This window comes from Urtica dioica, chromosome 12 (assembly GCF_054948205.1).
Source record: "Urtica dioica subsp. dioica isolate 48M chromosome 12, U.dioica_male_clone48M_v1_H2, whole genome shotgun sequence".
Lineage (NCBI taxonomy): Eukaryota > Viridiplantae > Streptophyta > Magnoliopsida > Rosales > Urticaceae > Urtica > Urtica dioica.
Genome location: NC_142767.1, coordinates 16,655,675 through 16,666,701, shown reverse-complemented (window position 1 = coordinate 16,666,701; position 11,027 = coordinate 16,655,675). Strand labels below are relative to the sequence as shown.

Below are 11,027 nucleotides of genomic sequence, written 5' to 3'. Positions count from 1 at the left end.
TGGAGACGTTTTTGAGCGAGCTTCCAAGGCTGCTCACGTTCAAAACCTGCAGAGTTAGTGAGCAGTAATGAGCATTAATGTATTAATTGGAGGTTATGGCTGAACGTTTTAGATGGTTCAAATTCGGAATCTCCTCTGCTTGCTCGGCTATAAAAGGCCTTCGAGTCTCTCATTCTGGGAAGAACCGAAAACACTCCTCTCTCCCTCTCTTTGAAATTGTTTTTGATTTGTAGTCTGGTGATAGGTTCTGACGCTCTGGTTCTAGTTCGCCGAAGCCGAGTTTTGTGGTGCATTGCTCGTCTAGAAGTCGTTGTATCCTGAGAGGCTTTCGCTCACGAAATCCAGCACCCGTGGGAGGGCGATAAAAGCTTCAAAGAAACTGTCAAACGGGCCTCGACCTTTCCTTGTTTTCCTGTTTCTGTTTTCTGGTTTATTTCCTTTCTAATTTTCCTTGCAAGTGTCTTGTATTTTTTCTATCAATATTATTATTAATATTGCTAACAAATTATTTTTTTATTATGTGTGCATCAAACTAAGGCATAAATCCTTACAATAAAAGGAGATGAGTTTAATTAAGCCTTTGGTCCGGGGCCTCCAAATTCTATAAGGTGTTGTACCGATACAATGGTTCCGAAGTCTGATGCCCTGTAATATTTAGGATTATCATTGATAGGGATTGTTTTCTTGGGATCTTCAAGTTGATATCCGGCGTTAACCGTGTATGGGGACATGTGATATGCGCGTGACCTGTCCATCTTCGGAAATAAGCCGGTCCCCATTTGTGGACCGCTCTGACCCGGCGTACACTTAGCTTTACCGCCCCATTTGACGTACGTGGCAAAGTCAGCCAAGTCCGTGAATGCCTCTCGCGGCCAATACCCGATATCAATTTTATTCGCTCCCAATGATAACCACCATTGTCCAAAAAATGCTGACTGAAAAAGCACCGATCACAATCTAGTTAGAGATAAGGTATCAAATAGATCGTAATATTAGGAAAAAAAAATATTGTTCTCAATCATTCTCTATACTTCACTCTTTTATGGCTCTAACAATAGATGTCATGGTTTTCCATATGAGCTTTTACAAAAAAAAAAAAAAAAAAAAAAAAAAAAAAAAAAAAAAAAAAAAAAGAACATTTATCAAAATGCGTAACTTTTACGGAGAAAAAAAAACTCTATTCAGATTTAAAAGAAAAAAAAAATGAAATCTATATGGAAAAAACATTGTATTTCTTTCTTTCTTTCTTTTTTTGTAAAACTAAGAAATCAAATTAACTAGGCTAATTCCATATAAACAATTATATTATAGCCAGAGGAAAAAATTATAAGAAAATTGTAGTACCCAATGAATATGTATTGGTAAACCAAAGGGTTCCCTTCTTTTTCTAAATGTTGAATTTCCGAAGTCCCTTACAACGCCACCGAAAGGAACCCGACGGTCCACTTGAATAAACTGGCCGCAACTTAAATCAAAGCAAGATACTGATTTGCCCTGTTAGAGAGAGAGAGAGAGAGAGATAATATATTACTAAAAAATGATCAAGCTTATTAGAAGAAAAAAAATACATCGATGATACTTACTTCAGTATATATGTATAAGCGCGCTTGAGTGTCATTAGGATACTTAATGGTATTTACCTGTTGATCATGAAAATAGTGGTCAGATATATATATATATAAACTTTTACTTGTCGATGTTATTTAACGGGAAAAAAACACTATAGTCAACATAGGTTACTCAAATCTAAGAATTGAATGGAGTGAACAACATAAGAAATATATACTTGTGAATTCGAAAAAGAAGAGAGAGACACCTAGTTAAGTACATAAACTATATAAAGGAATCAAAATGATTTAAAGGTAAGTTTAGTGTAGCTCACAAACTTTATTTAATATGTTATGTATACTATAAATATATATAAGTAAGTAGCACCTACCATCCATCCAACTTCGAAACTTTCAAGACCATTCCCCAAAGCCATTAGTCCAAAGCTTTGTTGACCAGGAAACACCTTAGGAGGATTTGGATGAACGCTTATTACAGTACTGCCACCATAGTACTTCTTGTTTGGATGTTCTTTTATTGTTTGTACCATCGCTCTCTGCAATTAAGATTTACTTTCATTTCAATGTATACACATAGGATAATTTATTTGTAAACAGTAAATAAAAGATGTGATGTATGAAGGATAGAAATTTTTTTACGTACATACTCATTGTCACCAGCTACCGAGACATGATATTTTTCTATATCATCTTTGTTTGTAATTCTCTGAATTGGAACAGTTCCGATTGGACATCCTCCATCCGGTAGTACTATGATACCGCTCAATTCATACACTTCACTATCACTCAAGTATGAAGATGAACTCATCTGTCAAACGTATATATAATAATTATTAAGTAGCAAAAAAATCTCTATTGAAACGAAAAATATCAATAATCCACAAACCTTGTATTCAAATGTGTGATTTTTCAGTAAGGGATTCTTGAAAGCCGGTTGTTTGTAGAAATCCACGCAATCATACAAATCGCCGAAGTACTAAAGTGTGTACATCCGTGTTAAAATTATTAGCCAGAATATCTTTTGTTTTACAGCATCAATATAATAAGATATACGTGGTTAAGAGATAAAAACAACAGTATAAATATATATTAGCGTTTAAGTGTACATTGAAGCTCCCAACCTTTATGTATATATATACACATACATATATATGTATATATGTGTGTATATATAAATCAAAACAACACTTTCATTCACACATACATACTTCTATTGTTTTCACCGGTGCCTCATCTTGCTTTTCAGAATCCGATTGTCTCTTTGGAAGAGCGTCACAATTAACCGAATTGAAAATTCCAAGACATAGAGCAAACGCTAGCACAACCGTCTTGACTCCCATCATTCAACAAAATCTAACACGAGAATGATTTAGCGTTACTTAATTACAATTACAAAATTAAGATATAATGAAAAAAAATTAAAAGTTTCACCAAAATTATTTAATAAAGACGTACGGAAATGCATGTAAAACAAAAAATAAGTAAATAAAAACTTTAGTAAAATAAAACTTACTTGTAAAATGGGAATTGTCAATATGTGATGCAAACTTCAAAAGAACGTTTCAGGATGAAATAGAGAGAATTAAGACCCTTGTTTTTATAGACTTAAAAAAAAATTAAAAGCGCCTTCTTTTTATGATGTGGTACTCTTACTTTTGTCTCATCCGTAAAATGATTTCAATTAATTTATCTCATATTTGACCATAATTGGAATGACTCTTAATTGTGTAGAGTGACTCATTTTTAAGTCAGCAATTTAATTGTGTACCGATGCCTCAGATTCGCAAAGGCAAAGAAATGTGGGGTTTCGGACGAGATCTGAAAAAGCTCCCGGGTCTCGAATGATTTGCTGAAAAAAATAAGAAATTACTTATTCTCAAAATAAGTAATTTTGAAGAAGACCTCAAAATTGTTCAATGTCAAGAGCTTTGGCGCTAAAGCTGATGGTCGGACCAATGACGCACAAGTATTTCCTTACCTTTAATTCTTCATACTTTTAGTTAATTTAGTTATAAGTATAACCCAATTGTTCTTTCTTGGCTCTTTAAAAGCTAGCATCAGCTATGATCTATAACAAAAGAAATTTTACTTTCACTTGTCACACTTTGAGTGACACAGATTTAGCTTTAGATAAATATACCACTGTGGTTACAGGCATTCACAGAAGCATGGAATGAAGCTTGTAAACCTATAGGCACAGTCGAAATTGGGATACCGAAAGGCACGTACTTGATATAGAACCCGTGTTCTTTAACATTCCCATTGTGTTTGAATGAGAAATGCTATGTTTATACATAAATATACTCTGATTATTACTCAACTAGCCTGTGTTTACGATGTAATTTGATTTTAACCATTTTGCTACTTTGGTTTGACCTTCTCAAAACCTTGAAAAGTCAAGAATATGTCTTTCTGCATTATGTTTTTCTTTCCCTCTGCTAAATTTGGCAATGCGGGTCTTTTAGTGTGGGAAGCCCGGGAAAATGTCCCACTGAGAGAGACATAAACGAGCTTATGGTCCGAAAGTGCAACGTGAAAGGGACAACAAACGGTATTCGAATCAAGCCATGGCCAAACTCTCCTGTCAGAAGCAAAGCGACGAATATGAGATTCGAGAACATTGCGATGAACAACGTGAGCAACCCAATCATGCTCGACCAATCCTATCGCCCATCTTTCACTTGTTCTTCCAGGGTAACATTTCATCTGTCCGATCGTTTTTTGAGCTTTACTTCATAACAATATCTTAAATCATATGTTGATCATTTATTCTTGGTGGGATAAGAAGCCATTTTGTTGATGCCGCAGAGTCCTTCTTGCCCCGTTTTGGCCCCCACGAGTTCTTCACGATGATTTATTCCCGTATTCGACGGCCGAGACTCCGTGGTACAGCTCGGTCCCACATTTTCCATTAAACACTCCCTGTATATTGAAACTCGAGAAGATCGTAAAGTAAAGGGCACGAAGAAGACCATGTGCATTAAACAAGCTTATTATATGGTGATCTTGATCATTATCCCACTGTAGAATTGGATGGCGACGCTGAGAGGCTGGTGAGCCAACGCCTTGATGAGACACAAAATTAGTCTACAGTGGGACCGAGCTGTACCACGGAGACTCAAAAAAGACACGCTTAAGATTACTTTCGTCTTTCATGGCATTCATTCTAAATAAACAAATAAATACAAAGAGCAAAAGGGAAAAAAGACATAGTTGAGTTGAAACCCACTCCAAATAAAATATGGTCGATTAGGTATATAATCATATTTACACTTTTACACTCATATCTAGTCAACTTTTCGTAAATATTAAGTAAATAGACTCGTCCATGTATTTACACGCGTAAATTAACATAAATACTCCATTATTTTATTCCAATTAAAAAGCAAATCAAGAATGCCACGTCATGTTTGTGATCATTTACCTAGTATTTACGAAACGTTAGTTATATAACAATGTGAAAGTGTAAATATGACTAATTACCTATTTGAATCAAATAAGAGCACGCAAAGGAGTTTGAAGCAAACAAAATCAGCCGAGTCCACTCACTCACACATATGTTGCTACTTAGACTTTTTTAATCCTCATGGAGTTATGCCCTAGTTTCTCCCAATATTAATGCATTATGCTAAATATGATATTCTTTCTCATATTAATATTTGTCACCATGCTAAAATGGAAAAACCTGAACAGATTTACCTAGTTTCACAATTCCAAAATCAAGCTTCCAAAAAGAGAGAAAATAAACAGTAGTTAGCTGCAAACTAATTGGTTATATACGTGGTCTCAAATTATTACAAAAAAAAAAAATAAATAAAGTGTTTTCCCAGCAGTGGGATTATTGATGTAATATAATTCTACAATGAAATCAAACAATGACTTAGCAGAAACCGAAATAACAGAAGAAAAAATGTCTAGTTTGCACTTATTTTCTTCTTACATAAATCATTTTCCGCCAGAAAAAATCTCCCAAAAAAAAGGGTCATATATAGTTCTGTTTCAGTGTATTTTTTAAATAAACGAAATACTGTTACTACGCAAGCCTTGTGCAGATTTAAAATGGATGAGAAATTGTGTTATGAATATTAAACTCGCCGGTAACTTCTCTTTTTTCTTTGACTATCAACCTCATTCATCCAATTGTTGACCCACAAGAGACCTTTGTAGCCATAATATAGAGCTGCAATCACCGCCATCACGAGAATCGTACAGAAAAGAAACCACTTTGCCGTTGAAAATACTTTCTGTGTTGCATGAAAAATACTATAAGCAATCTCATCACGAGTATTTTCTATGCAAAAAGAAAATAAAGCGACTTACTTGAAGAGTTGAGATTTGTTTTGTTTCGTTCACCCGTTCTCGCCTTTTCTTGCGTTTTGAGCCGTGTTTTTCAACTTCTGGTTCCTTTACCTTCAAAAAAATAAAAATAAAGATAAAAACAAGGCATCGGTGTCAAGTGAACAAAATGATATTCAAACATTATGTCTATTGTGTTTTTGACTTTTACCTCCACAACTTTAGATTTACGCAAGTGTAGCTCCGAATCATCTTTGAGTTTACTTTTGCAATTCGAATCACACGGGATAAGTCCAAGTCCGTATTGATTTCTGGATACGTCTTTTGGATCAGAACTGGCATTTCGGTAACTGGATTGAACGGCATGACATAGCCACTCTTTTTTCAAGGTTTGACATCCACAACGAATAGTAACCTGCCCAGAGTCGAGTATAGATAGATAAAACGATAAATGGATGAGGTCAAAACTAATTATACATTGACAAGATTTTTTAGTTTAACTTGCAACAAAAAATATTACCTTTTTCGAACAGTTTTCTGGAGCCGGACATTGACCAGGATGACAAGTCTCGGGGCATAGATGCGTACAATTCGGCAATTTTCTACATAATGAACATTAGTATCAAGGTACCCATTTAATCACTGTTCTTCTAACAAAGTAGTTACTAAGGCATAAAATGGAGGGTATATAATCCGTTATATAAGAAATATACAAATTGTATTTGCACCCCTTTTGGCTTTCAGCTTAAATACAAAGACCAAAATCAAAGCAGCCAATCGATCAAGGCCGTTAATTAAGGCCCCTAAATTGTTTCACTCTCACAGCCTTTTCAATTCATTCCAGACCTACTTACACATCACTAACAGTCGAAGTTTGAACTAATGTTGCCCACAACCTATAAATGTCATTTTCAGATCTCAAGGTTTTATGGTTTAAAAAAGATTGTCCTTTCAAATAAGTTTTCCCCGATTTGATTACCCAATTGAAATTTTCAATCGCTAAAAGAAGTGTACACATTCAAATCACCTGTGGCAAGGTCCGCCGCATGAACGAGCAGCCATTTGTGCCTTCTCAGATAAGCCGTTGTAATTTATACACTCAAATGCATGGACCATCGAACCACAATGACACGATCGCTTCACAAGAACCTTGCACTCGGGACAATCCCCGGGATGACATCGTAAAGTGCATGGATGTGAACAAACAGGCTCTCTCTCCTGGATAATTATACCATTATTGAATTATACTTTGTCAAACCGAGGAAAAAAAGAAAGTCCATTATTCTAAAGACGATAACTTTAAATTACATTTAAAAAAAAAAAAAAAAAAAAAAAAAAACCTTTTCACATGGAAGATTGCATGCTTCACAAGATTCACTTCCCCGTGATGAGGACGACAGGCTGTGGATAGCGTGGCATGTTTTCGTGCAGTAATGATTGGTACACGGCAAGAGATTTCCGCACAAGTTATCGCAGGAGAACTGTGATCTATTTGAGCACACCATCTAACAAAAGGACGGCGAAAAAAGGGATCGAATTTTTAGAAGGTGCACAAACAGCTTGGAATTATATATATACACATATAATTGCCTCTGGTAACTGACCATTTTCTCGGCTCCAATGTGCTGACCAACACATGGTCTCCAAACGAGTTCGGGACAAGGAGGGCATGGAGTACCGGAAGTACCTTCAGTCTGATGATGAGATTTCTTTTTCTTCGGTTTCAATGTAAAGTCTAGGTTAGGAGGCGGCCTTGAGTCATGGCACCTAGAAATGGAGAACGAAAATAAAATAATCCAAATCAAGATACATTTAAAAAAAAAAAAAAAAAAAAAAAAATGAAGATTGATCCAATTACGCAGTCAATAGCGCAGACCTTAGTTTGCATGCATGGCCGCACGGATATTCATCTCCACAAGGCAGTTTACATTGGGGACAAGCTCCGTAATGGCATTTGTGTGGCTGGAATATTATTTAGGATTACGATCGGTAAAACCCCCCAAGCTGAATTAGAAATCTTTGGAAACTCTAGATACATAAAAACATTGGTACCTTGAGATTCGGTGCATGCCTGCACAAAGGCTTAATAGTGCATCGTTTGGAACATCGAGGCGGCTTTTGATCTGTCTCAGTGCCACAAGGAACCTAATACGCGGTCCATTACAAGAGTGAGGCAAAATCATATGACACGAATCATGACTAAAGCATGGAACGAGAGATCGTATAGCATGATGGCATAATAGTAATAGATTGACCGCTCATCGGGGCGCATATTCGTACCTCAAAATGTGTCTCGCCACATTGACATGAAATCGTAACCATAATAGGGCACGGAGCACAAGGACCCCTGCAAGAGAACATAATTTTTTTATTATTATTATTATCAACAATATTTGCAGAGTTGGAAGCAGCAACGAACTTGCCTACTACATCTAAGAAGAGTAGGCTCAGTTGTGACATATTCGGGTTGAAGAACTCACCTGTGACACGGAGAAGGGCATTTGTGATTCTTACACCGAAGCCTTCTGCCACAAACCTAAATATCCCGATATTAATAGCCACAATACACACGGAGAGAGAGAGAGAGAGAGAGAGAGAGAGAGAGAGAGAGAGAGAATCATCCGAACCTCGGAGCAGGGCGGACAGTCCCCGTCACAGCAGCGGCGCCTGCAAGCATGCCGGCCACAGTCTCTTTGGTTTTGGCATTTCCTCTCGCACGAAATGTCTTGATAGCAAGGAACCTACTTTACACCCCAAACCAACACAAAGAGACAAACAGACAAAAAACTTGCTCACTAAAATCAATCAATCACATCTGTTAACAAGTAGCTTTCGTTTCACCTTTTTGTGTAAACTCGGCTCACGCCTTCATTCATACAAGTAGATTTTGTTTAAAAAAAAAAAGAGATAAAAAAATAAACAATTGGTTCTGAGACGAAACCCAATAAACAACACGGAATTTCAAGACAAACGCCGGACCTCCACTTGAAGCCTAAGCGCCGCCTTCACTCTTTCGATTCCTACCAAGTATTCTATAATCACCCCTCGACAAACCTACTCATTATCACAAAGACTCTCACCTCCTTCTTGAAGCTCCCGCAGCGGCAAAGCTTAGCAACAACGAGCCTACAATTCTCGACGCAAGGCCCGCGGTGGCACCTCTCGGGACACCTGTGGAAGCCGCACCCGAGCACCTTCCCGCACGTCCCTCCGCACAGAGGCGGCTCCACGTCGCACCCCATCCCTTCGTACCCTCTCTTCCCGCACGGGCACCTCCTCCCCTCCTCCTCGAACGGGCACGGCCCGCACTCGCCCGCGTGGCACCCCCTCCCGCACGCGTGCCGCCCGCACCCGAACCTCCCCCCGCACTCCCCGCCGCACCTCATCCCGACCCCCTCGCGACACTCCGCGTCCGCCCTCTCCGTCCGCCCGCAGAGGCAGCGGTGGGGCCCGCGGCGGCAGCAGGGGGGGCACTCGCCGGAGTGGCAGGGCTCCGGGCAGCGGTGGGCCCCGCAGGGGCCCACCGTCTTCCCGCAGGGGGAGGCGCAGGAGAAGGACTTGGAAGCGCAGCGGCGGGTTTCGGTTTTTTTGCCGCAGAAGCACCGGGTTTGGAGGGTTTTGGGGCACGGCGGGCAGGGGCCCGGGTGGCAGAGGAGGAGGCAGCGGTGGCCGCAGGAGCGGGGGAGGGACCGGTCGCAGACGTTTCCGCAGGAATGTGGGAGGATCCAGGGGTCGTCGGAGGGGGGGTTTTCTGATTTTCCGCAGAAGCAGAGGTAGGTTTTGGGGATTTGGGAGAAAGGGTATTCGGATCGGCATTTGGGGCAGTGCCAGGGGAATTGGTGGTGGGAGGGGTTTGGGGCGGTGGAGCGGAGGGAGAGGAGGGAGGAGGACTGGCGGGCCCAGGATTGGATGCAGACGAGGTGGAAGGGGGCGAAGCAGAGGGCGGTGCAGGACCAGGTCGGGTCGGAGGGGCGGATTCGTTCGAGGCAGATGAGGCACGAGAGGGCTCCGGCGGCGGAGGAGGAGAGGAAAGACTGGATCTTGGAGAGATCTGCGGCGGTGGCGGAGGACTTGCCGGTGGATTCCAGGTAGGATTTGAAGATGGAGGAGGAGAGGTCCGCGTGGTGGCGGCTCTGGGGGTGATCCGAATCGGAGTCCGTGTCGGTGTCGGAGTTTGAGAGGTCGTGGTGACGGTGGCGGTCGGCGGGGAGGGGCATTTTGGGGAATTGGGGTTGAGATGTAGACATTGGTGCGCGGCAAAATAGGAGGAGAACTCCCAGTCCCACGTTACGTTACGACTTTTAGGAGAAACCAAAAGAGAACCAGTGTAATAGTGTACTTTGATTACATTTTATTGCTTTTTTTTTTTTTGTAGTATTTACTTTTACTTCCAAAGTTGAAAAAAAGTAAAAAAAAAAAATAGACGTGCACCCGCGTCACGAAGTCACTGAATTTCATAAAATTATAATTATAGAAGCCCGTATTGTTACTTCGACGGTTCGACCAAATCCCCGGTATTCCCAATTCACGTCAACTATCTTCATTTTTTTTTTTTTAATATCAAGAATATCTACCGTGTTTAATCGAAATGCGAGATTTATCCCTTCTATTTTTTAAAATATCAGACATATCCTTCAATTTAATATAAATAACATATACATCCCTTAAAAAATGTTATATTACAAATTTCACAATTTTTCGTTTATTTTTTACAAAAAAATGATTTGAACTCCCCAAAATACCCTTAAGAAATAAATTTTTATTTTATATTATATATACAAAAAAATTAAATTAAAAAATTTCTTTATAAAAAGTTAAGGATTTTTTTTTTATAAAAGAGATTTTGATTTTTTTAAATAAAATAGTAAATAAATATTTATCATATTAAGGGTATTTTGGGGAGGTCAAATTATTTTTTTATAAAAAATAAACGAAAAATGGTGATATTTGTAATATAATATTTTTAGGGGATGTATATATCATTTATATTAAACTGAATGGATATATCTGATATTTCTATAAATAGATGGGATAAATCTCGTATTTCGATTAAACATGAGGGATACTCTTGATATTTTTTCCTTTTTTTCCTTTAAAAAATTACTAAATATTGCTTCTTTAGCGTACATCAGCTTGAAAACAAAATTACATTTCCCCCTTTCA

The 11,027-nt window shown here is 38.8% G+C and overlaps 2 protein-coding genes across 2 annotated transcripts; both read right to left on the bottom strand.

The window, feature by feature from the left end:
• Positions 1-526: 526 nt before the first annotated feature.
• LOC149379647 (protein neprosin-like) lies at positions 527-3,131 on the bottom strand. Its single transcript, XM_089604047.1, has 8 exons — positions 3,082-3,131; positions 2,777-2,921; positions 2,455-2,544; positions 2,212-2,376; positions 1,940-2,104; positions 1,584-1,640; positions 1,345-1,494; positions 527-935 (listed from the first exon to the last, which is right to left on the bottom strand). The coding sequence occupies exons 2-8, from the start codon at positions 2,909-2,911 to the stop codon at positions 573-575; spliced, it is 1,125 nt and encodes a 374-aa protein (XP_089460173.1). The 5' UTR covers positions 2,912-2,921; positions 3,082-3,131; the 3' UTR covers positions 527-572.
• A 2,181-nt stretch (positions 3,132-5,312) lies between these two features.
• NFXL2 (NF-X1-type zinc finger protein NFXL2) lies at positions 5,313-10,209 on the bottom strand. Its single transcript, XM_089603770.1, has 13 exons — positions 8,945-10,209; positions 8,492-8,605; positions 8,345-8,400; positions 8,145-8,211; positions 7,917-8,009; positions 7,741-7,826; positions 7,469-7,631; positions 7,205-7,369; positions 6,892-7,082; positions 6,385-6,466; positions 6,076-6,279; positions 5,889-5,978; positions 5,313-5,812 (listed from the first exon to the last, which is right to left on the bottom strand). Exons 1-13 carry the CDS (start codon positions 10,109-10,111, stop codon positions 5,654-5,656), a joined length of 2,637 nt encoding a protein of 878 aa, XP_089459896.1. The 5' UTR covers positions 10,112-10,209; the 3' UTR covers positions 5,313-5,653.
• Between the last annotated feature and the right edge of the window lie 818 nt (positions 10,210-11,027).